Consider the following 25,490-nt stretch of genomic DNA (forward strand, 5'->3'; position numbering starts at 1 on the left):
GTCATAAAGGATGTGAGACTGCAGGAGGTGCTTTTAGGATAAGTAAAAATCAGAAACCCGCTGGAGACCAGGAGGGAGTCGAGCAGGCTGTTCTAGAAAGAGGCAATGGCTGGAACAAAGGCAAGAGCATAGACATTTATCCATGATCTCAGACAAGTTTTTTTCTGCAAAACATTCAAGGAAACAAGTCAGAGAAAATGGAGTGGGGCTTGGCACAGGAGGGAAGTACACTGGGAGTAGGGGTGGGTGTTCTTACAGAATTTCATTACATGAGTGGCTGGTACCAGGCGTCAAGCTTTATTCAAGGAATTCTAATAAGCTGTTTTTAAAGGGATTAACAATCAAATGTAAGTGAGAAAGTTAACTTCAGTCTGTAGCAGAATTAGTGCTTTGAAATGACCACCCTAATGATAATTTGCATCTTGTAAAGGAATTCTAGTGCACTTATCAAGGACGAATTGGCATGGTTAATTTTTCAACTAAGGAATCACGTGTGAACAGCACGGAGGAGAAAATCAAATTCCTCTGACATTCACAGCATTTCCGAATGAGTTTTCTGTAAAATACTCCCACAGGGACACAGAAGAATCAGAGAAAAGGCACTGGACTGATTCCAGCTTCATTTCGAAATCATTGGCAACTGTCGTCTCCACCCCACCCATCCTGTATTTGGTGCAAATAAAGAACGCAGGAGCCTTGTCTCCCGCTGGGCTGTCAGTGAGGAAATGGTGGAAAGACAGATTAGCTGGGCATAATGACGGATCTGAAGCAAAGCTATTCTGTGAGGCTGAATGATGGACACTTCATGCCAGTGCTGGGATTTGGCACTTATGCTCCTGATCATGTAAGTGGACCCCAGGAGGCTGAAGTTTCTTAGGTTAGCTGTACTTGCAGGGTTAGCTGTTGCAGTCATCAGGCAACAGCCCTGCACTTGGTAGACAGTGGATGCTTGGAAGGGCTTATCTGAGCTTCCATTTAACTGTCTCTAACTTGCTCCTCTCAAGGTCACAGAGATCTTTTTTGCATTAGGTGGCATGACAAGTTATTGATTGTGGGGATTCTGAGATTGAAAATTTTGTGGGTATATTATTTTTATTTCTATTAAAAGTATCAATATTACCTAATATATCAAATGCCTTCCATGTATTTTAGGTGTTTTACATGCATTACTTTATTTAATTCCTTAACAACTGGCCTAGGTAAGTACTCATCAAAATTTGTTACATTTTTAAAATTCAAGTTCAGGCTGTTCTCATCTTTTGCTCTGGTCAGAGCCACTTCACTCTTGCTTAGAAACGTGAAGGGCCAAGGGCCCAGGAGGAATCAAAAGCCAAAGTGAGTACTTAGTGGCAGCTTTGCTGTGAGGTTATTGGAGCTTGGAAGTATTTGCCAGAGAGTTTCAACCATCCAAACTTTTTGCCATGTAAGAAGCCACTATGATTCTGTCATAGTCTCATCAATGTATTAAAAATATAGTAGTCTTTCATTTTGAGGGATTACCTGAAGTTTTTTGTCTTATGACTGAGAAAATTAAGGATTGTGGACACAAAGGGTAAGGTTGGAGTGAAAGTTTAATAAGTGAAAGAAGGAAGTTTTCTGGAGTAGAGAGGGGACCTGGATGGATAGTTAACTGTGAGGTCAGGTCTAGGGTTTTGACGGACTGGGAAAGAAAAGAATTTGTCGACGGGTCTTGGAGAAAGTGTAACTCAGCTTGTCCTGGGACCTTGGTCTGGGACAAGTCAGAGACTGAAGTGAAAGTTTGGTCCAGCACCTTGGTCCAGGACTAATCAGGAGTTGAAGTGAAAGCTTGGCCCAGGGCCTTGGCCCAGGAGCAGTCAGATGCTGAAGTGATGATTCATAAAGGCTCGTCTCATAGTCCATATGTCCACAAAAGGAAAGGAAAGTGCCCACCAGAGCCCACCGGAGCCCACCATGTACAAGCCCACAAAAGGAAAAGAGACTTTCCTAGAAGTCTGTTGGTTATACAAAAGACAGATGTGTTTCTCTGTTGGTTCTTGTGCTCACATTAGTGCAGTTGTTGGTATGCCTTAGACATAAAGGACAAAGGCATTTTTACGTTGGGCCTTGTTCTTTTTTTTATGTGAGTAAGCTGGAGGTTTGTGTAAGTTTCCTTATCTGTGTGTGTAGTCTGATTTTTTTAGGCTGTTTCTCTGTTTAAAGGAGTTTTACCAGGAACTCATGCTCACCGTTTAAGTTTTTTCTCTCAGTTTTACCCTCAGGAGTGGAGTCCCTAATTGTCGTTAGGGAGATTGAGTGTTGACTTTTCTGGCTGTTTTTTGTCTGATGGTGGTGTCATGTGGGGAATAGTACTTAGAGTTCTTCTTGGGGTTGGTTTAATGGTCTTTGGAAGAAAGATGTGTTTATGTGTGGTGTTATTAGTATTATCATTTAGAGTTTGATAGTTTTTAGGTGAGAAGAAATAATTTGGGCTATTAGAGTACATGTATTAAAATGAAACAAGGGGGGATAAGGATGGTTTAAAAATTCTGAGGTTGTTGACATATCCTGATAATTGGTGGTTATAGTTATGTCTGTTAAGATTTTGGTGTATGGAGCTTGGTTTTGGTTAATTTTTTTGGTCTTCTTTTCTCAAATAAACTGCTGGATTATGGGTATTCTATATATTCTTATGACCTGGTAGGATTTGTAGGATAATTGTTCAGAACTAGAATATTGTTCTAAATTTTATATTATTTATCTTTTTCTGTTTTTATTTTTTGTGGTAGTCAGAGATTGTTGGTTCATAAGAATAAGTGGGGTTAGTCTAAAATGTAGGTAAACATTTAAAAGTAATTAGTGAGACTAGAATTTAATGACAACTGGTAAGTTTTGACACACTATTTCTCTCTCTCCAGTTCTTATTTTTGTCAAAAACAAATCATGATAGGATAGGACTGAGTTGTTTGTAAAATAAATTTTAGTTTCATATTTGGTGATTATTTGTGTAAAGAGTAGTAAAAAAATTTTTTTCTGAGACAGAGTCTCGCTCTGTTGCCCAGGCTGTAGTGCAGTGGCATGATCTTGACTCACTACAACCTCCGCCTCCCGGGTTCAAGCAATTCTACTGCCTCAGTCTCCCAAGTAGCTGGGACTACAGGTGCATGCTGCCACATCCGACTAATTTTTTGTATTTTAGTAGAGACAGGGTTTCACCATGTTTCCCAGGCTGGTCTCGAACTCCTGAGCTCAGGAAATCTGCCCGCCTCGGCCTCCCAAAGTGCTAAGATTACAGGCATAAGCCACCATGCCTGGCCTTAGAATAATTATTTTTATATAGTGTTTTAAAATTGGTTTTGATGGAATTCTATTCCATAAGTAACCTCAGATAAGACCTCAGTTTAAAGTTGAGTCTAGTCATGGGTTTATACTCTCAAATATTTATGAGTTGGGTAAATTCTTCTCTTTTTGAGGTCTCAAGAACATGGGGTTCTTGGGCCTGTTAGAAAGTGACATTCTTTACTTACTATAGGTTAGGAACTCTGGGAACTGCATAGACAAGGTATGAGGCCAGTTTTTCTAAGAGGTTTTTATTGGTTTTGGAAGTTAAGTTTGATTCTTCAAAGGGAAATATATCCTTCTAGTCAAAGTCTTGGTAAAATAATCATTTTTAAAAATTGTGTCTTGTTGTAAAAGAAAATGGATTTTTATTGTACTGATGTAAACAATTGTATTGTTATAAGTCTAGAATATTTATAATTAGTTTCTGAATTTTAGAGGAACCAGGTAGAGATAAATAAATATGTTTTAAATTTTGTTCACAGAAGTATATGTTACTCAACTGTTAAAAGTTGTAGTTAGTTCAAAAGTTTTTTTGACTCTGAAAAAAACAAAATGATGATCAGTAATTTTTTAAGTAAAAAAAAGGATTACTTCAGTTTTCTATTAGTCTATTTGGTTAACTCTTGTTCTGTTTGATATTTATAAACACTAGTTTTTTGTGAGTCTTATATGTTTTTTGTTATTAGAAAGTTGTATTTGAGAGTATTTGTTAAAGTCTTATAGTTGATTATGAATCATCTTTTGAAGAGGATTAAAACAAGATAACAATTGCATGTGAATGACAAAATTTCCAGGGTAGTTGTAGTTAAGAATATGATTGACAAAGTAATTTGGTTATTTCTGTGGTTTACAATAGTTTAACATAATAACCTTAATTATGGTTGACAGTATATATTTAGACATTTTATATGATTTTGGAACATATATTAATATTTACTGAAATATAACTTGAGGAAGATTAAATATCATTTTGGCAATCTCACATATTTAAATATGTCAAGTGATCCTGTTTACTTTTTTGGAATTGTTTTAGGGGCCTTCTGTAGTTAAACATTAGGGGTCAGGGAAGACAATCTTGAAACTCAAGCTTGATTTTCGGAAGCCTGTTGAATATGTTAGAGTTTAAAAACTACTTGATATTATGAAATAAAATTTCAGATTACCATAAGTCATTTGCTTTGTTAAAATGATGATTCAAAAATTTAAAAAAGTAAAAACTTTTTATTAGTCTTTATTATGACATGAAAATCTTGTTCAAAAGAAAGTCGAATTTCACCCTTTTATTAGTTTATTATTAATGTCAATCCCAATTTTAATGAAACTTTATAGATAATTCTATTTAATCATAACCAATTTGACCATGAGGTGAGGTCTTTATAAACCTTTAATAATTCTTTATACATTTTATTAAAGAGTAGATTAGCTTATTAAGAAAACCTTGTTGTGTTTTTATTTCAATGTTCAATTTATGAAAAAAAGTAATATTTTTGAATTTAGTTAATAGGTTTACATAGAGTGGTTTTGTAAAATTTTTATAATTTTTCACAACCTGTTTAATCTTTCAGTTTTATTTTCTTTAAGACAGCCGTGTATTCCTAGGCCAAATTTATATTTTTATGTCTTTTTATAATTTTTTATTGAAAACACTTTTTACTGTTTTTACATACTTTGTATGTAAATTTATTTATATAGTCTCAATTATATGTCATAATTCTTAGTAATTTTTAACTTTAATGTAAAACCTGGTAAGTTGTTTTAGTGATGTATTAGGCATAAAACCTGACTTTTTCTTGTATAGTTAGAGGTGTGGTTATTACTATATGTCCTCAGGTCTTATTAATTGTGAAGTAGGAAAGTCAAACAGTTTTTAAAGGTCAAACAAGTAGTTTGCCATCTTAAAATATTTAGTAAATTTAGTATATGACTTGTATAATGTATACCACATATTTATATCTTGAAGACATTTGTATTTTACCAATACTTTTTAAGACTTTTAATTTTGTAAAGATTAAAGTCATGTGAACTAAGAAGCATTATAACTTTTAATTTGCCTTCAAAAATCTTTTTTTAGGTCAATTAATTAGAATTTTTTTTTTATAGACATCACATACCTAACATATATATGACTATATAGACAGAAGAAGATCTAGTAGTTGTAAGATATTCTGTTTGTCAATCTTCTAATTGGATTATTGGTCTCAGGAGGGAGATTTTTAAGAAAAGGGCTAGGAAAATATGCAGTTTCTAGGACCTAATAAATAGGTGTAGTTGAAAGAAAAAATAGATTTTGAGAGGCATTTACCTGTCTCTAATTCTTTGGGTTCCACAAGGAAAACAGAGATTTCTCTCAAAATGGAATTTGTTGTGTCTGTGTATATGGTGTTTTAAATTTTTTTTCCAGAGGAGTCCCAGGTCATCAGAAGTCATCTTAGGGCCTTTTATGTATGTATTAAGGGTGGTAAGACAGAGTGGAGGAAAGTAATTTAGTTGACTGAGAATAAAACCTTTTCCGGAAAAACAAGATCTAAGAAAACTACAAAGGCCTTTTAAATATACCTATAGTTTCGATCTCAACCTTTAGTTGAGTGTTCTTTAAGAAAATTATTTTTCATTAATTAAAATTTTACAGAAACTAGCAACAGTGATGCTTATTATTCTTTTTATTGGTTTGTATAGGGAGAGAGGCCTAAAGTCTGACTGGATTTTTTTTTTTTTTCAATCATTTTGTCGGTATGTCTGGCTTTTGGGTTTTCTAGGGGAGTTTTTCTTGAAGTCTTTTTTGGCTGTATAAGTTTGTACCACTATTTGTTTATAGTTGTGTTCAGGTTTTCTAGTTTCTTCTCGGGTGAATCGCCTCTGTATTCTTACACCTTTGCATCCGCTTCTCGCTTGTCCTAACGCTCTTGCCTCCTGCCTCCAAGCCTTCAGTCCCAAACCCCACTCCTCCTCAGTCTCCACCTGTTACCCATTCAAAAACCATCTCTGCCATTCTCTCTCTCTCTGAAAAGTGGCTGGGGTTAAAGGCATTGCTTGCATTCATGTTCCTTTCTCCATGTCTGATCTGTTGCAGATCAAAGTTGTAAGTATATTCAAAAGTCTTTTATATTTTTCTCTTCAGTCTTGTTTTCCTGGAAAAAGGTTTTTTTCCCAGTTAACTGAATTACTTTTCTCCATTCTGTCTTGCCACTCTTAGTGCATGAATAAAAAATCCTAAAATAACTTCTGGTAGCTTGGGACTCCCTGGGAAAATAGAAAAGTCGCCACAAATCTCATTTTGGAAAAATTCTCTCTTTTCCTTATGGAGCCCCTGGAATTAAAGGTAAATAAGTATCTCTCGAAATCTTTGTCTTCCAGCTATGCTTGCTTATTGGGCCCTAAAAATTGTTTTCCTAGCCCTATTCTTAAAGGCCCTCATCTGGAGGCCAATTATCCAATCAGGAAATTAGCAAATGCAAATTTTATAACTACTAGATCTTCTTCTGGTTGTCTGTGTGGATATATGTGTGTTATGTGTGCAATGTCTATTAAAAGAGCTCTAATTAATTGTCCTAAGGAAAATAAGCACTTAAATATTTTTAAGGAAAAAGTTAAAGCTGTGGAACCTTTGAGTTCATGTGACTTTGATCTTTAAAACTTACTTGTACAGTAAAATTAGAAATGTCTTAAGAGTTGCTAGCATACATTTTTGTTTGCATTTATTAAGCAATTTCATACTTATCTCTGCCAAATACTATAAGGTGTCAAAATTTGGCATAGAGGCTACAAAACTATAACTCAGCCCAAACAAAATAATGTTTGTGTATTTTTTAATAAATAAAAATTAATACTAATTTAATGAAAATAGCTACATCTTAAACTATTTAGTAAAATATCCTTACTGGTTTTTTTTTTTTTTTGAGATGGAGTCTTGTTCTGTCACCCAGGCTGGAGTGCAGTGGCGCAATCTCGGCTCACTGCAAGCTCTGCCTTCTGGGTTCACTCACGCCATCCTCCTGCCTCAGCCTCCCAAGTAGCTGGGACTACAGGCGCCTGCCACCATGCCTGGCTAATTTTTTTGTATTTTTAGTAGAGATAGGGTTTCACTGTGTTACCCAGGATGGTCTCGATCCCCTGACCTTATGATCTGCCCGCCTCGGCCTCCCAAAGTGCTGGGATCACAGGCGAGAGCCACCATGCCTGGCTAAAATATCCTTACTTTTCATCTTGTGGCCCTAGGCAGTCTAGTCCACAGACATGAAGGAAGTTTGTTTTTGGAAAGAACTGTTATCTTTTTTTTTTTTTTTGAGACAGAGTCTCACTCTGTTGCCCAGGCTGGAGTGCAGTGGCCGGATCTCAGCTCACTGCAAGCTCCGCCTCCCGGGTTCCCGCCATTCTCCTGCCTCAGCCTCCCGAGTAGCTGGGACCACAGGCGCCGCCACCTCGCCCGGCTAATTTTTTGTGTTTTTAGTAGAGACGGGGTTTCGCCGTGTTAGCCAGGATGGTCTCGATCTCCTGACCTTGTGATCCGCCCGTCTCGGCCTCCCAAAGTGCTGGGATTACAGGCTTGAGCCACCGCGCCCGGCCAGAACTGTTATCTTTAATATTTAAAAAAAGATAATTTATATTTAAAAAATCGTATATGGCAAATTCTTGTCCTAAAGTAAGTTAACTGGTTGTTTAAAGAAAGGAATGTTTACAAGTCAAAAATTAATGCATATCAGAAATTGACTGTGAAGGTCATGAAAAATTTTATAAAAGGGATTTTATGCAAGAAACATTGTACAATTTAAAAGTAATTAGGCCTCATAAATGCTTTATAAAATTCCACTGTAACTCTTAGCTGTACAACTTGCCTGCTTTGCAGCTAAGTAAAACCTAGGACACATGAAGTTAAATGGTGGAATAAGTCAGACCTTATCTGCACTTCTCTCTGGGTCCTAGGCTCTACACCTAGTACAGAATTAAAATCTCAAACTTATGAAGGTTTTCAACAAAAGTAAAGGTTGCTAAAACTTAACAGCATAACATGTATTTAAAACTATTGAAGAAACGTTTTATATGCAAGGTGTGTAAGAAAAGTAAAATATACTTTTGGTAAAAAGATTATTAAGGAGGTATGAGAATGTGGATTTTTATCTCCATTAAAAGGTTGAAGAATTGTTTTAAGGCTTAAGCAAGTTTTGAGAGGTTAATTGTAAAGGAAATTCTGTGTGTAAATGTATTGGCTAAGGTTAAAGGGGCATCATCCAGTTTTTCTGTAAATTGAGCATTAAAATAAAAGCACAATGGTTTTTTCTTAAAGCACTAACCTGCTCTTTAACAAAAATTATAAAGGGTTAAAAAGAGTCTATAGAACTCTTACCTTATGCTCAGACATTAAAATTGGGTAAATATGTATACAAGGTTTTATTAAAAACTAAGTTTAAAATTAATAGCACACTAATATAAAAGTAAAGTTTGGCTTATTTAGTATAAAATCATGCAGAAAGCATTGTCAAGTATAAAATGGTGTTTAGCTTTCTTTGGGCTATATTTATATAAATATATTGTATGTGTCCCAAAGTTATAGGAAATGCCTATAATTCCCATGTACCTTAGTGTATCTATCTTATCAGTAATAATTATAATTGTTATGTTAAAATTATTGTGTGCCACAGAGGTAACAGATATCCTTGTCAATTGTGTCTTAAACTATGGCTACCTTAAAACTTTTTGTTATCCATAAGCAATTGTTGCCTTGCTTTGGTCTTCTTCAAAAGGTGGTTTTATAATCAGCTATAAAGCTCCAACAGGTACTCTTAAATGCAGGTTTCTGATAACTTTGGAGAATTGTAACATCAAAATAAAGGAAAAATGTTCAGGACTTTTAAAGAACTAAAATGTTAATGTTGAACAGGACAGGAATTAGCTGCATAAATTAAATTAATAAGAAGCTAATCTTTTTAACATTTTGCTTAAAATATTGCTAATCTTTTGTTTTGCTTTTCAAAGTCAAAGAAATTTTTCTTTTGAGCCATTAACAACTTTTAACAATTTAGTTTACTCCCGTAAACAAAATTTGGAACATACTTGTTTCACTCTACCTGATTGTCTCCAAAATTTGGAAACTATCTGTGAGTATTCTTAAGTTATGGCAATATAGTTATTTGTATAAGTGCAATAAGAATCTGTTTTCTTTTGTAACAGGACACAATTAGAAAAACTGGTTATTTTACCAAGGCTTTGACTGAAATGGTGTGCTTTCCTTTAAGGAATCAAACTTAACTTATGAAGCCAATGAAGCCCTTGGAAAACCGGCATCATATTTTGTCTACAGAGTCCCTGTACAGGGTTTCTGATCTGTGGTAAGTAAAGAATGTCACTTTCTAGCAGGCTGGGAGCCCTAAGTTATCTTGTGATCTCAAGAGAAGAGAAATTCACCAACTAATAGGTATTTAGTGGTACAAATTCATGAATGGGGTTGGGTTTAAAAAGGCCTTATCTCACATTCCTTCTATGGAACAAAGTTCCATAAAAGCCAATTTAAAAGGCCTATGTAACAAATAATTATTCTTGCTGCACTGTATGCAAATAATTAAGACAAGTATAATAAAGCAAACCAATCCTACCATAATTTGTCTTTTAATAAAAATGGAAAACTGAAGAGAGAAAATTATGTTTCAAAAACCATAGCACACCTCTTGTTAAATTGTAGTGTTGTGTAATGTTTTTCAATTTTTATTATTTTCTACTGTTTTAAATTCTATTTTTTCCGGCTACAAGTTTCTAAAATAAGCTATCCTTTCTTAAAGTCCTGTAAACGGAAAACTAGATGTTTCAGCAGGCACTGCATCTAAGTCCCCCGACCGTCACAGGAGGAAATCTCTTCACTGCTGGTGTCAACAACTAATAACTAAGGGTGTCCGGAATCCTTTGTCCCCATGTCTAGTGAGTCCATGGAACCCAGGGTAATTAAGATGGTGCCTGTTACAGGAATCAAATCCTAGATAACATCACACTCAGGTCAAAACCTGGAAAGCTAAGGAAGCAACCCCTGACAGCCCAAAAAATGTCCTAAATATCACTGTAAACAAATAAGAAATCTTAAACTGAAAATCATAAAAAGTAAGTAACTAAGTGAAAATTACTCATCTTACTCAGCCTCAACCCTACCTCACCAAATACTTTTTGTTGTTTCTACCTCTCCTTTAAAGCTAAATATTAAAACTTTTTAATGGAAATTATTTACTATGATACCCTTGTGAGAACTGCTTTACTCACTCTGCTATTTAGTAGGACTATATACTGTAGTACCCTCAGGATGGAATGTCTGATAGACAATCTCAGTTACCGTAGCATTTTACTTAGTAACTGTTATTCCTGCTATGAGGATAATAACTAACAAAAAAATAACACATGTCTCTTTCCAAATATGTGCCTCTGACTGTCATTAAGAAAAAAATGTTACATCTGTCTCAACCATCAGGCCAAATAAGAAATGCTGCTAAAAAGAACTAATGTTTTTACACAGCTTAATTAATCTTTTTCAAAAGTTTTTTTAACAGAATCATGGCCATTTCATAGACAACTACCCAGAAACATCTACAGACTGTGTTGCTCCTGCAGTCAATCCAACACCAAGAAACTCTCCTCCGCCCCCCAGCAGGAAGTAGCCAGAAACAACACATCACCCTTTGTCCTTTTATAACTATAGGGTCTGGAATTATTGAACAGGAGCACCATCATCTCGGACAAACACCACCACTTTAAATTCCAGCTCCCTTTCTAGCCTTATGCATTTCAAGGAAATCACTTCTCTACTACAAGCAGCCAGAAAGAGCAGACAGTAAAACACAGAAAAGACAGCTCAGACACAGGCAGAGGTGGGGGGAGAGTCTCTTGGGTAACTGCCAAACTTCACCCTCATACAACGGGCCCCAGTAAAACAGTGGGCCTTAATAAGTGAATTCCTTTCCCTTCAGGTGCACTAAGATAGGGAAGCTAAAAGCAGACTCCTGGGATATGCCTGCAGCTGCAGAAAGATGTATGGGAACAGGCACACAACTCTCCCTCCCACATGAGCACAACAAAGAAACACAGAAGCAGTCCAAGCCTCTGATCAACTCTCCCACTGTGAATCCTTAAAAACTCTTAGTCTGTAAAGAGAGCAAACCTCTGACCTAACTCAGCCAGAAGGCACCTCTCAGATTTGTTTTCTCTAAAATAAATCTGTCCAGACTGGCAAGGCACCTTTTCATGTTTCTTTTGTGTTTTTTTCCTCTTTCTTTAATTCTTACACCCCCTATTAGAATTAAGTGGTTTAGAAAAATATTGGGTTAAAGTCTTTCCTGAGACGCCCATAAGAGTTGTGTTATGGGGGGAGGGGAGGCCTGGACTGGAGAGGAGAATAGAGAGACTGGCTTCAGAGTTTTGAACGAAATCTACTTTTTTTCCCCTTTTATTGTTAGCGTCACCTGGGGCCCCCTGGGTAGTGATGACAGATTGAGTCATTGGAGTAGGGGAATTGAGTCCTGGGACCCATCAATCTTGTTGGACCATCTGGGAGACTGGCCCTGGACTCAGAGACCTGTGTCTCCAGGGACAGTCCACCTTCCAGTGGTCACCACACGTTGGACAGGGTTGAGATGACTTTTTGTGCTTTGACAGTTCTTTTTAAAGTGTCCTGACTTGTCGTACTGGTAGTAGTTAGTAGGTGTACCTGGGGATCTTGGATTTTATAGGCCTGTAATGTGGTCACTCGAGTCTCTGTCCTTTTTTTTTGTATGTTTCCTCTCTTTCTCCTGGCCCCCCTCCTCTTGGTCCCTATTGTAAAAGACTAAAGTAGTTAATTTCAGGAGTTTCTCTAGGGTGTTATTTGGACCTATGGCCTGTTTTTGTAGTTTCCTTTTGATGTCAGTGGTTGTCTGAGTAATGAATTTGTCTTTTAAGATTCATTGTCCATCAATTGAATCAGGAGATAGGGAGGTGGGTTTCACTAAAGTCTATCTCAGCCTTCCCATAAAGGCTGAGGTATTTTCATCTGTTTTTAGATTCAACATGCACATTTTAGAGTAATTAAGAGATTTGGTTCTGATTTTTTGTAAGTCTTTTAATATGTACATCAGAGAGTGCTTTCTTTTTCACACCTCTATGGGATCACTAGAACTCTAATTATGGTTTTCAAGGGACGTTGTCTCCCTTCTTATCGGGAATGGGGATCTTGTCTCTTTTTCATTCTCTTTCCCCTTTTTACTGGTTTTCTTTTTCAGCCAGTTATAGGAGATATGTTTTCATCTCTGAATCTCTTTGTTGTTTGCAGAGCTCTCTGTTTCTCAGTAGTTAGGGTTTGGTTCAAGAGTAACGTAACATCTCTCTATGTAAGATCAAACACTTAAGTTAGATTTTGGAAAGCCTTTATATATCTGTCAGTGTCATCAAATAACTTGCCCAGGTCTCCCTCTATTTGTTTAAAGTCTTGTAATGAAAAAGGAATCTAAACTGTAGTGGTACCGTGACTATCAGGCATTTCTTGTAGGGATAGTAGTGGATTCGGGGGTTTGGGTGGTAGAACTGGAGGAATTGATGATTATCTGACTACAGAGGCTCTGTGAAGTGGGGACAAGGGCTGGGACACCTGGGAGTTGCATTTCAGGGTTTTCTGGGGGTTCTTTTCTCTGACTTTGGGGAGTTGTCTACTGTGGGCTTGTCTGATGTAACTGTTAAGAGGGCAGGGTCAATTTTATAATGCTTACAAAGATCTGGGTTGTTTTTCAGGGCAAAGAAGGCTTGTACATAGGAAACTTCAGACCATTTCCTCTCCTGTCTGCAGAAAAGATCTAGTTGTTGGATAGCGTTAAAATTAACACTTTTCTCAGGAGTCTAGGCCTGTCCATCCTAGAGTTGGTAAGAAAGCCATGTCCTTGTGTATAAGAATTTGAGTCTTTTTTTCAGTCTCAGGGTCAAAGGAATCTCAATGCTTCAAAATGCACTTGAGAAGAGTGCAGGCTGAAGATGGTTTGTTACTCATCTAGAAAAGGGGAGGAGAAAAGATGTTCCTTAGTCTCTTTCTTCTTTTTAGAGTGACCCAGGGTGGAGAGAAAGAAAGAGTGTCTCCCTTTTCCTCTTTTCTCTCATCCTCCAGGTCCCAGTGACTGTTATAGGAGTCACCCATGGATGCAAATGTGACCTTCACCCATAGATCTGAACAAGTTAGTCGTTAGGAGTAGTCATGTTCACCTGTATGAAGTACTAGTTCTCTGTCTTTCTAGGTTTCTTAGACCATAAGCCTCCCTGGGGGAACCCTAGGTGTCTGAGAGACATTGTACAGTAGTTGGATTTGGGTAAGACCCTTTAATGAAGGGAGCGTTTTAACCTCATCTCTGTCTTTTCTAGCTATGGTGCTGGTAAAGCATTGAATTTCTAGAGAATGGGACTGATTGACTATTAAACATAAAGTACTCCTTTTTGTTTAAATGTCAGTGTAACTGGATGTAGAACAGGTGTCTCAAAAGAACCTGAGGATTGAATGACTGTCCTCCCTCTAATGGGGACAGCACTGAGGCTAGAATTTGTTTCTCAAGGGAGGTTTCTTTCTGATTGTTGAAAGTGGTGTATTTCTGTTCACAGATAGGGTATGAAGTTTGATCACTGTTAGAGGGACATAGGAGAGAGAGGAATTGGGAAACCAGAGGTTTTGAGCAAAGGGCTGACAAGGCTCCCCATGGAGAAAAAAATGCCATCCCCCTAGGTGGTGTTGTAGGGTCTGAAATGTTAGGTAAAAACTCTGACTCCAAATTTTTTTGCAGGCAGAAGTTAGAGGTCAGAGGCATAATAGGCTGTTCCTGTATGTCTCACAGTAGAAAAAAAATTAATTAGTCTCATAAAGCAACCGTTAAAATACATTGGGCAGTGGTGAATTTTTACATGGAGGAAAGACAACCCAAATGGAGAGGGAGGAAGGTATTCACTCATGGTGAAATGACCCCCTATACAGTGTCATGAATGTCTATCAGTAGGGACAAAAAGACCCTTATTAGGTGAAAATTTAGACAGAAATGTTGAATTCCACTTGTTTCTAGGGAATCACAAAAACAGTACCTATTTGAATTACATTCCTGATTACTACAACACTGGCTGAGTTTACCCAACAAGAATATATTCACAGCTTGTAAAAATGCTATAACATTGTCTACGAAGAAGGAACAGAAGACATGACAGCCATGAAAAGAGAGAAAGAAAATGCAATAGGAAAGGCTATAAGTTCTGGTGCCAAAGCCCTGATAAGCTGTTGGGAACTGGAGTTAGTACAGGCGCCTTCAGGTAATATTGAGGTGTAGCCTCAGTCAGAAACTTTGTTGTCTTAGGACCTCTGAAAGTTTGCATGCATGCAACAGCTAGGTCTTCCATGAAAGAAAACTGGAGTGGAACAGAGTCAACATTCCCAACACCTGAGGATGATAGGGATTGACAAAGTCCTCTCCAGGAAGCCTGTCCCCTGAGTCTTGTAAGACTGGCAGCTGCCCTATTCACTGACAGGGGGCCCAGTGTTTTGTTTGCTCTTGAGAGAAAAAAAAAAATCTGAAATGAAAGTAAAGAGTTTGGAAGTTGTCTCCTGCTCACCCTTCCCATTAATACCATTCCCAACCCATGCACCAAAAATGTGTTACAGTCTCATCAATGTATCAAAAATGTAGTAGTCTCTTGTGAGGTATCATCCAAAGTTTGACCGACCACCAACAAAATTGTGGACACAAAAGGTGAGGTTAGAATGAAGGTTTAATAAATGAAAGAAGAAAGCTCTCTGTAGTAGAGAGGGGACCTGAATGGGTTGTCAACTCTGAAGTTGGGTCTGGGGTGTTTTGAACTGGGAAGGGAAGGAATGTGTTGACCGGACTTACAGAAAGTGTTACTCAGCTTTGCCTTGGACCTAGGCCCAGGACTAATCAGAGACTGCAGTGAAAGTTTTGTCCAGGACCTTGGTCTGAGACTAACAGAGAGTTGAAGTAAAAGCTTGACCAAAAACCTTGGCCAGGAGCAATCAGACACTGTAGTGATGATTCTTAGAGGCTCAGCTCACAGTCAAAAGCATGTCCAAAAAAGAAAAGTGTCCACTGGAACCCACTGTAGCCCATAGTGTACATATCCACAGAAAGAAAAAGAGACTACTTTCTAGAAGCCTGTTGGTTATACAAAGGACAGAGGCATTTCTATGTTGGGTCTTGTTCTCTTACTAGTGTAGTTGTGGGCATGTCTTAGGTTTAAAGGACAAAGGCGTTTTTATGTTGAGTCTTGTTCTCTTATTAGTGTAGTTGTTGGTATGTCTTAGGCATAAAGGACAAATGTGTTTTTATGTTGGCCTTGGTCTTTTATCTGAATGGGCCAGAGATTTGTGTAAGTTTCCTTATCTGTGTCTGCAGCCTGATTTTTCAGGCCATTTCTCTGTTTAAAGGAGTTTTACCAAGAGCCCACCCTGACTAACTTTTTTATCTCAATTCCACACATTAGGAAATGAGAAGGGAAAACTCAGAGTCATAACGTCATAATGGGGACTAGATTGTGCTTCTCAGTGAAATACACTATTCAGCCATCCACTCAGTTCACTGAAGGGAATTTAAAGTGTCACACTCTGGTCACAGTGAGGTAGGGGCAGCTTTGGGGTTTCTTTGCAAGAATTGCTCTAAAAATGAGAGAACAATGTGCTTAATCTTGGAAGAACTATAACATGAGAAGTGAATTTATAACAGCCATCAGACAGGGCCAGTTGCTGTCAATGGCATAATTTTCCATTTTATCCAGTAAGTATAAGGTGTGTCTAACATATGTTATATTCAGTTTCTACAATTGATTGATATGGAATGAGACACAATTTTTCCATACTCCAGGGTGAAGCTGATTTCTCTAATTCATTTGGGAATAGAAGTTATACTGGAGTTTAATCAATGTCCTTAGAGTACAGGTCTATCATTGAAACCCATGCCATCAAAATTGGAGGAGGAGGCCAGCAGAAACTACCAGTGAAAATGCTATTGGGGGAAATGCATTGATGTTCTCTGGTTCGGGCAGATCAACAACTCGTCTTACTCCTGTCTTGTAGACTCCCAAAAGCCAGGCTGCTGAAGCCACCAAAGTGGCTATTGACGTAGGCTTCCGCCATATTGATTCAGCGTACTTATACCAAAATGAGGAGGAGGTTGGACAGGCCATTTGGGAGAAGATTGCTGATGGTACTGTCAAGAGAGAGGATATATTCTACACTACCAAGGTGAAAGTTCTGTGTGTGAAGTGGTCAGAGGCCACTACCAGTTGAGATATGTTATTTTGAAATGAAAATATGGTCTAAGTTGAATTGTTTATTTACCTCCTAATATTGGGAAGGCACATTATAGAAACAGAAACAGAAATGACTTGCTTACTCTGAAATATGTTACGGTGGAACACAGTTCTTTAGTGTCTCTGAGCATCAGACAGTATTCATATATAAAATGGAAATAATAATACTTATCTCCTTTAACTGTTGTACAGATTAACCAAGCCACTATGGGTCCACTCCTTCAGGAGATCTTAGGATGTAGCAAGTAAAGTTAGATATTATTCAGAAAAGGGATCCAGACAAGAAAACACTTTTTCTAAAATCAGCATTGAGTTTTCTGAACTTTCTAAAATTGTCCTAGGTGGAAATCCATGCTTCCAATGTAAACAGAGCTGAGGTCTTCAGGGATGCACCCTGTGTGTGTTTATATCGATACAAACTTAATTTTAGAATGTGAGTCTCTCAGAATAATTCTTCCTGGGAATTTATTATACAGGACAAGAGATTCTGTTCTCTCTGTCCTGCCATTTATTGACTCATTTTGGTGGATGACTCCTCTAACCCTTGATACACTGAAGTTGATTTTCCTGCCCCTTGTTAGTTTTATTCAGTTTTCTTACATTGCAGTCATTCAAGGAAATCTCAGTGTCCCATCAAGGACCTGATTTATACTGAGTAACATATATTTAGTGCCACTCTTTTAGCTTTAGACTACAGTGTTTTAAGACTCACATCTCAGTATCTGACCATGAAGTTTAATTTTGGTCCTCAAATGTGTAAAATTATAATCCACTTCGTTTCTTTTGGTCACTGCAGCTTTGGGCTACTTTCCTTCGGCCAGAATTGGTTCGCCCAGCCCTAGAAAGTTCACTGAAGAAACTTGGACTGGATTATGTAGATCTCTTCATTATTCATGTACCATTTGCTATGAAGGTCAGCTTTTGTTTTTCCTTGTTATGCCCAAGACTGTTTCATCATTGTTATAAGCACCTGAATTATCTCATTCTGGCTTGGTTTCCTGGGTTCTTCCAGAGAGAGGCAGATTTGAGTGAGGTGCATAGGACATCCAAATCTTTCATGAGTATCTTTCACATTGAGTGCTCTACCATCAAGATTTTCTGTCTATCCTTGTCCCCCAGCCTTAAGGGGGGGTTCAGATTCAATGATCTCACTTCCTCCACCCTAGATAGTTGAGGGCATTGCCCTGTCTCAGTGCTTGTGTTCCTGAATGGAGGCCCTGAGCTGTTAGGATCCTCAAGAATGTTGAGTTACCACAGACTGCAGAGATACAATAGGAACCCCCACCTCTTTAACAGGAGGGTCTCCCATATGTACCCCTCAGCCCAACAAAAGAGAGATATCTGTGATGGTGCATGTGGCACAACTGGGCTCCTTTGGGCTTCACTGATCCAACCTCTCATCACAGGGGACATTGGCTGAGCACATCTGATGTCCTTACTATCTGAGTTGGGTAAGCATAAACTGGGGCTAAACACACTGAATGGTTATACTAAGCTCTGTCCTCCACATCAGTTTGTCCTTGGGAAACAAAATGAATTCCAACTATAGGGACCTCATTCTTAGTGAAGAGTAGGGACATGTGGAGGATGGAGCCTGGAGGTTACTGGGGCAAGGTGTTTTGCGACAGTCACTCATGATTTTTTTCTTTCAACCCATGTCTTTGTTTGCACACACATACACATATGTACACATAATCCACACATGCCTGCAAACACACACACACATTTACACACATACCCACACATATATATACACACATGCACACATGCATGCACACACAGGCACAAATAGGCACACTCAGATTAATAATCACAGCCTCCTGAAACTCTTGAAGGTTGTTTGACCAAACTCATTAGGCACCAGAAAGGGGAGTTCCATAGAAAACATCCTTCTTTATCTTCTGTTCTATTTTCCAGGTTGGGGAAGAATTACTGCCAAAGAATGCCAGTGGGGAGATTATTTTAGAAACTGTGGACCTTTGTGACACTTGGGAGGTATGTTCTGCTGCAGACACCAGGCAGCACTGTGTGGTGAGGTCGAAATCACAGGAGGAGGGGTCAGAAGAGATGAGATTTTGTTCCAGCAGTTGTCTGACCTCACATCTGACCTCTGTGCCTCTGTGTTCTCATCTGTGAAGTGAGAGAGTGGAATGAGATGGCCTCTACGGTTCATTTTAATTGTAACTTCTAAGGTTCTAATTAGACACAGAAGCACCTTTGGCCTTGAGATCAGGTTGAGGATGTGAGCCCTATAAGAGCGGTCAGCGTGTTATCCTTGGATAGAAACACATCATGGAGGAGGGACAGCTGCGGACTGACTCAGCAGGAGGGTGGAAGGTGCAGGACGGTGAACCTGCCCTTGAAAAACCCATTTGATTGATTTTTTTTTTAACATTCTAGAATAGATGTAGCAAAAAACCGTCTACTAACAGAAAACCTGAGAGTCTTCCTTTCTTATGACTTTGGTATAATTTGTTAAGGAACTATTGCATGTCTCAAGCCAAATAGGTACCATTGAAATAAGTGGGAGACAACAAATATGTCTACTTGCTGTCCTAAGTGTGCATGTAATAGAATCAAGGAGACAAACGTATATGCATAGCAAAGTAATGCATTAGCAAATTGTATATTCAAGTGATAAAACTGTTTAATTCAGTCTAATATTTATATATGTTAAAACAGATTTCCAGCATTTACAAAGTCAAATGCCAATTGAAAAGAAAAATTTACACTAAAGGTCTACCACCCATATCCTTCCTCCGCAGGCCCTGGAGAAGTGCAAAGACGCAGGTTTAACCAAGTCTATCGGGGTGTCCAATTTCAATCATAAGCTGCTGGAACTCATCCTCAACAAGCCAGGGCTCAAGTACAAGCCCACCTGCAACCAGGTGAGCCCTTAGCCCACAGGGCCTTCTCTGACTTTCTGCTCTTCACACACTTCTTGCTTAATCATGTCTCCAAGTTTCTGCTTTGATGTCATCTATGTAGATGAGAGTTCTTTTCTCTCAGAAATAGAAGATACGAGAGAAAGGCAATTTGAGTGGGGTGGAAGAGCACAATTCTTCAGAGGGGATGAAAGTTCCTGTGAGACAGCCATGTGGAGGTGCTGAGTTGGGAAGTGGCAGCTCTGGTCTGGAGCTCAGAGAGTGGTCCAGGAGGAGATACAGATGTTTGCAGTCATTGTTTTATGGATAGTAACTAAACTCACAGACATGGATTTGTTCTCCTAGGGAAAGTTCATGAATGAAAAGGAACAGGCAGGAAAATCCACAGGAGAGGGTGAGGCAGAGAGGCACTGGCAAGGAGATTGAACAGGAGCTGCCAGACAGGTGGAGACAACCAGGAGAGGGTGGTGTCAGGAATCCAGTGAAAGTTTCAGTTTTATGAAAGAAATTAATTCATTTGTTCTGTAAAAATTTCCACATCACTTACTAATGGCTTACTCATTGATCCACGTGACACACTTTGACATGTTCCTTTTGTGCTTCCTGCAAATTGAAGCTTAGTGCTACAGATTTCATCTCATTTGATTAATGCCATGTGAATTTATGAATTTTAGCCAATATGTCATTTTCCATTAATCATAATTACTATGTCTTTTGATGCTCAAATTTCCATATTTAGACCAGCAGAAGCCTCTTCAAGTAAGATCCTGGATCATTTGGCAGCATGCGTCATTGTCATTATTCTTTCCTTTCTAGAGTGCAAGCTCTTCTAGGCTCAAATGGAAACTTTCACACTCAGAACTGGAATATGCCCTTCCTCTAAGAAATATTGGTTTCTTTCACTAAAAATGGCTTTTAGAGGCTATAATTGGGACACAAGGTATTTTAATAATTTTCAAACATAAATAGAAAAGGAATAAGAAAATTACTGTATCAGTATGGCAAACGATGGGATTTAAAGGTGCTTCAGAAGGTGCATGGGGAAAAGGGCCAACATGAAAATATAGTACATCTATTAATGTGGTATTACACATGCCTTCCGGCCAATTTTAAATTTGCATGTGATTGTTGGTTCATATATTGTGACACCTTTTGGTCTTGAAAAATTACAGGTGGAATGTCACCCTTACCTCAACCAGAGCAAACTCCTGGAGTTCTGCAAGTCCAAGGACATTGTTCTAGTCGCCTACAGTGCCCTGGGATCCCAAAGAGACCCACAGTGGTAATAAGAATATCAAAGAGCTAATCTATGGCGGGAATTCTGTTGATGCTGAAAAACTCCTATTAAAACTAAGTTCTAAAATTTTATTATTAAAAAGTTCAAAGATTAAAAACAAAAAGCAATGGTGTAGTTTGTTCCCATGTATCACCACTGAGCTTAAATATCACCAACATTCTTTCCTTCCTGTGTCATCTATGTGACTACTTATGCCCAATCCCACTCCTCATATAAATTTTAAAGTGATCTTTAGGTAAAACTTGCATAGGCTGTAATGCTATACTATTTTGGCAAATGGACATACTCTGTAACCCACATCCCTAATGTGGTATACAAACTTACTATCTCCCAAAAACGTTATTTTTTGTTCCTTCTGAGACAATAACTTCTCATTGCTAGGAAACTATTTTCTGATTTTTTTTCTCCTTAGATTAGTTTTGTGTGCTCTAAATTTTCATATGAAAGAGATCATGCACACTGTTTTGCACCTGGCTTCTTTGGCTCACTGTGTCTGTGAGATGCATTCATGTAGTTGTGAGTATCTGTAATTCTTTCCATTTTATTTCTGGATATTATTCCAGGGTATGGATAACTTGTTTATGCATTCACCTGTTAATGGACAGCTTTATTGTTTTCAGTTCACTGCATTTATGAATGAATCCATATGAATAGTTATGAGACCGTTTTAAATCAAATTGTATTGTGCCTACTCCTCTCAACTCTCTGGAGAATTTGGGGAAAGGGAGCAGCACACTCTAGATTTTCCGTTTTGCATCCTTCACATCTGTGTCTGTTCCTACCCCAACAGGGTGGATCCCGACTCCCCACATCTCTTGGAGGAGCCAATCTTAAAATCCATTGCTAAGAAACACAGTCGCAGCCCAGGCCAGGTCGCCCTGCGCTATCAGCTGCAGCGGGGAGTTGTGGTCCTGGCCAAGAGCTTCTCTGAGAAGAGAATCAAAGAGAACTTCCAGGTACAGGTTGAGCAGAGTCACTCCAGAGTGAGCCATGGACGCTGGTCTGGGTTATCGCCCTTACATGGGAAAATGCAACACGTGTCATTCATTCCTGTGCTTCTCTCCACTGTGTGCTAAGGGAGGAGGGCAGTGTGGAAGGATCGAACAAGAGAGCACTGAACTCAGGCCTAAGGTTTATCATCTCTAGGCCTGGCTTTGCCGCTTACTAGTTGTGTGACACTAGGCAAATTTCAATTCACTTATTTTCATCCTTTTCAGGAATTCTACATGGTAATGAACTTCAAGGACCCTGATTCCTCTCCTTCACTTTCTCTACCTACAAATACCTATTTGTATTTTAAAATCAAACCCAAATAAAATTAGCTGCTCTGTTAAACTACTGGGACACCCCAGCCCAGTTTTCACCACAAAAGCCCCTGGCATGACTCTGTTAGTGAGTTTTTTCTTTATTAATTTTATATCATTTGCTAAGACTTCAGTGTGCTCTCTGGACTGTGAGAACCTAAATACAATGACTCCTTCTGGATTATCTTTTATTACCTTTCCCCTGGCAGTGACCCTAGCAGGTATGAAGTTAGGTATAAGGTTACAGACTAACCAAACTAAGAAATTGATGAGTGAAGTTATTTTGTAAACCCTTCTCCACATACACTCTGGACCTTATATTAATCACAGGTCTCCAACTTATTTTGTTTTGAATCCCACATGAATTTTGAAAAAATATGTAAGCTGTTTCTCATTTTAAAATGACAGCTACAAATTTTATTATGAGTTTAATATTTATAAGAGATGACATTTGAGTCATATATAATGTATTTATTTCAAAATAAGTTATAGATTAAATATATTAACTTGTGGAAAAATTAAATCGGTAAATCTAAATCTCATTGTTACAACGTAAAGAAAAAATATCCATTTTATTTTTTGATCCAAATCAAAATGTTAATACCTGCTCTCTTGACAACCATATAACTTCTGAAGTACATTTTTAAAAAGAGTTGTGAATAAATGTGTTGGTAGATAGAAAGAAAATGGACAGATATATATAAAGAAAGAGATAAACACGTTAGATAGATAGATAGAGGGAGAGGTATCTGAGTCTTTCGTGGAATTGTCTCCTGGATCACATAATGAACTTAGTATTTTTTTTTTTTTTTTTTTTTTTTTTTTACCAAAAATATCTGTTTTACTATTAAGGGACTCCTCATCAGGGACTATGTGTTGACACAAATGAACCTCTCTTGACTTAAGTAAGAGAGAGTTATTAAAAATGCAGAACTCTTTGAACATAAGATGTAAGTGTCTCAAAGATCAATTAGTAAGCATTTTTTATAAGGAAGATAAAACACAGCTAGAAATAGACAGTATTTAGGGGTCCTGAGTTGAGCAAGTAGAACAGTTGTCCAGAAATGCTTTTTCTGGGGTAAACAGATTCTTGAGTGGGAGTTTCCTGTGTTCTAAGGCTTTCTCATTCCAAGGATGGATCAAGTTCCAGGGGAACTGAGGAAACAAAAGCCTGACCAAGTGTGGACGTGTCCAGGTGGCAGTTATTTTGCACACTTTCTTTTCTATTTTAAAATAAAGGATTTCCTTTTTCTGTCTCAAGCAATTCTCAACAAATATTTTAGATTGATGAGTGCATACCTTTCTTTTGAGAAGTGGAGCTCAGTAGGAGAGGGGTGGGATGGAGAAGAGGCAGAATGTAGGTGGAAGAGGTCTCAGGCCAAGTGCATCTGGAAGCCAATGAAGATGAAAATGCTTCCCCTAATGCTGTCCTCGCCTCTGCCTCCTGGAAAGTCCTTGTATTCCCATGTAGAAGCCGCTGCCCTGGGTAGGGGTTAATGTGAGTGTTTTCTTCCTTTCAGATTTTTGACTTTGAGTTGACTCCAGAAGACATGAAAGCCATTGATGGCCTCAACAGAAATCTCCGATATGATAAGTTACAATTGTAAGTGATGCTTGTAGATTCTTTCACAGGCTGTTTTCTGTAGTATGCAGGGAAATGGGGGAACAAATCTTCCCCCTATCAGGAAGACATGCCCAAATTCAAGCATGGGATAAAATAGGAGATGCCCTATAGCCCTCAGACCAGAGGTTTCCTCCAGGACTCAATATCTGACCCAGCAGAAATGTGTCTGTAAGTGAAACTGCCAGTGTCTGCACCATTGTGAATCCAATTCTTGAATACCCTTACTATCTGTGCCTGGGTCTAGCACTCAGGGCCCACTGCCTGTGAGTCTAGAAGGCTCAGTGTGTAGTACCTACAAACCTATGGGGGTCCATCATAATGTTCTCTTTAATTTATATTAAAATCAGAAGAAAAATGAATACAATAATAATGCATATGTAATAATGACTCCATCCTGCTCTATCTTTGTGTTTGCATCATGGTAATGGAAAACATAATTTAAGTATTAGTGCAGGATGGGCCCCCGAAGGCAAAGGTTGCCTATGTCCTAGGGAAGCCTTAATGTGGTATTCCCTCTTCAGGATACCAACTATTTCTGCAATATTTCTGTCTTTCTTGGCCTTCTTTACCTACCACAACCCCCCATTTCCTCAGTTATATAATCTCACCATGCTGAATGGTAAATGAATTATGAGAGTCATAGACCTTCAAATGCTAGTGACTGAGGTGTCAATGGCCTTTACCAAGATAAGATCCTTTGGAGTTTCTCTGGATCCTCAAGGCAGGACTCTTACTCCAGTGTCATCTTTGTCCACCTGAAGTCCACCTCTGGGGAACCCAACATCCCTTGACTGGTTTATTTATAAACGTGATGTTCCATTTGCTCAACTACTGCAGGATTTCAGGACTAAGGAGAGAGAAGGCTAAACAGAGAGGAGTTTAGAGGAGAGTTTAGAAACAGGGGAAATACAATTTTGGTTGCCAGAATAAAGACTCAGTCTCCAAAAAAGATCTGAAGAATCCCTCTCCTTTACATAAAATCACACCAGGATTCTGAGAAGAAACATTTTCAATGAGAAAAATGTAGGAAGTAACTTTTCTATACCCGAAGGCTGAGTATAAGTCTGTGATCTGCCTTATGAGACTGTGAACGCCTTGTCCTACTCTTGTCTGTGGCCCTATGTCAATATGACTCCTGGCACATTTAACTGCTTAGAAGGTACTTTTTAATGTCACTCAATTAAAAAGAACAAATTATGAAAAAGAAAAATGAACATGAAAAGGAAAACAAACAGTAATTTTAATTCCTAACTAACAGGTATGTTTATAATTATATTTAAGTAAGACATAATTGTTTTTTAGGTGTGAGTATTAGAGATGCATCTCATCCCCTCCATAGATTAAATTGTGTGTGCCGAGGTACAAGTAGGGACTCAATGGTAAATTCAGAAATTTTAGCCCATCCTAAGTGTATCTTCAGAAAAAACTCTTTGACAGAATGGAAAAAAGTTACTAAATTAATATTATTTTTTCTCTTTCAGTGCTGCTAATCACCCTTATTTTCCATTTTCTGAAGAATATTGACCATGAGCTATTGAACATTACCACCACAATTTCCTCCTTTTAGGTGACATAGAGAGGATTTCTGTATTTGATAGAGGAGCCGGAAGTAGGATCTGAAGTTGCAGGTTGCTTGCCTTTCCTTTCTTTTATGAAATGAAGACTTTAACAGGAGATGTTTGTTTTTCCTGATAAAGTAATACCCATAAATTTTTTAAAAAAGAAGAATAAAGAATATAAAACAAAAATGATCTGTAGTTCTTTCGTTACAGGATACTTATCATTTGGTACAT

General features: G+C 38.1%; 1 protein-coding gene across 2 annotated transcripts; it reads left to right on the forward strand.

Annotated features, from left to right (window-relative positions):
• The first annotated feature begins 698 nt into the window (after positions 1–698).
• On the forward strand, positions 699–25,445 carry AKR1C8 (aldo-keto reductase family 1 member C8). 2 transcript variants are annotated; one of them, XM_015146378.3, is made up of 9 exons: positions 699–844; positions 16,352–16,519; positions 17,384–17,500; positions 18,505–18,582; positions 19,353–19,475; positions 20,645–20,754; positions 21,560–21,725; positions 23,594–23,676; positions 25,179–25,445. In XM_015146378.3, exons 1-9 carry the CDS (start codon positions 755–757, stop codon positions 25,219–25,221), a joined length of 978 nt encoding a protein of 325 aa, XP_015001864.2. In that variant the 5' UTR covers positions 699–754; the 3' UTR covers positions 25,222–25,445. The 2 variants fall into 2 exon arrangements, with proteins under 2 accessions (XP_015001864.2, XP_077801785.1); XM_077945659.1 differs by lacking the exon at positions 17,384–17,500.
• Positions 25,446–25,490: the final 45 nt, after the last annotated feature.

This window comes from Macaca mulatta, chromosome 9 (genome assembly GCF_049350105.2).
Source record: "Macaca mulatta isolate MMU2019108-1 chromosome 9, T2T-MMU8v2.0, whole genome shotgun sequence".
In the NCBI taxonomy this organism is placed as follows: Eukaryota; Metazoa; Chordata; class Mammalia; order Primates; family Cercopithecidae; genus Macaca; species Macaca mulatta.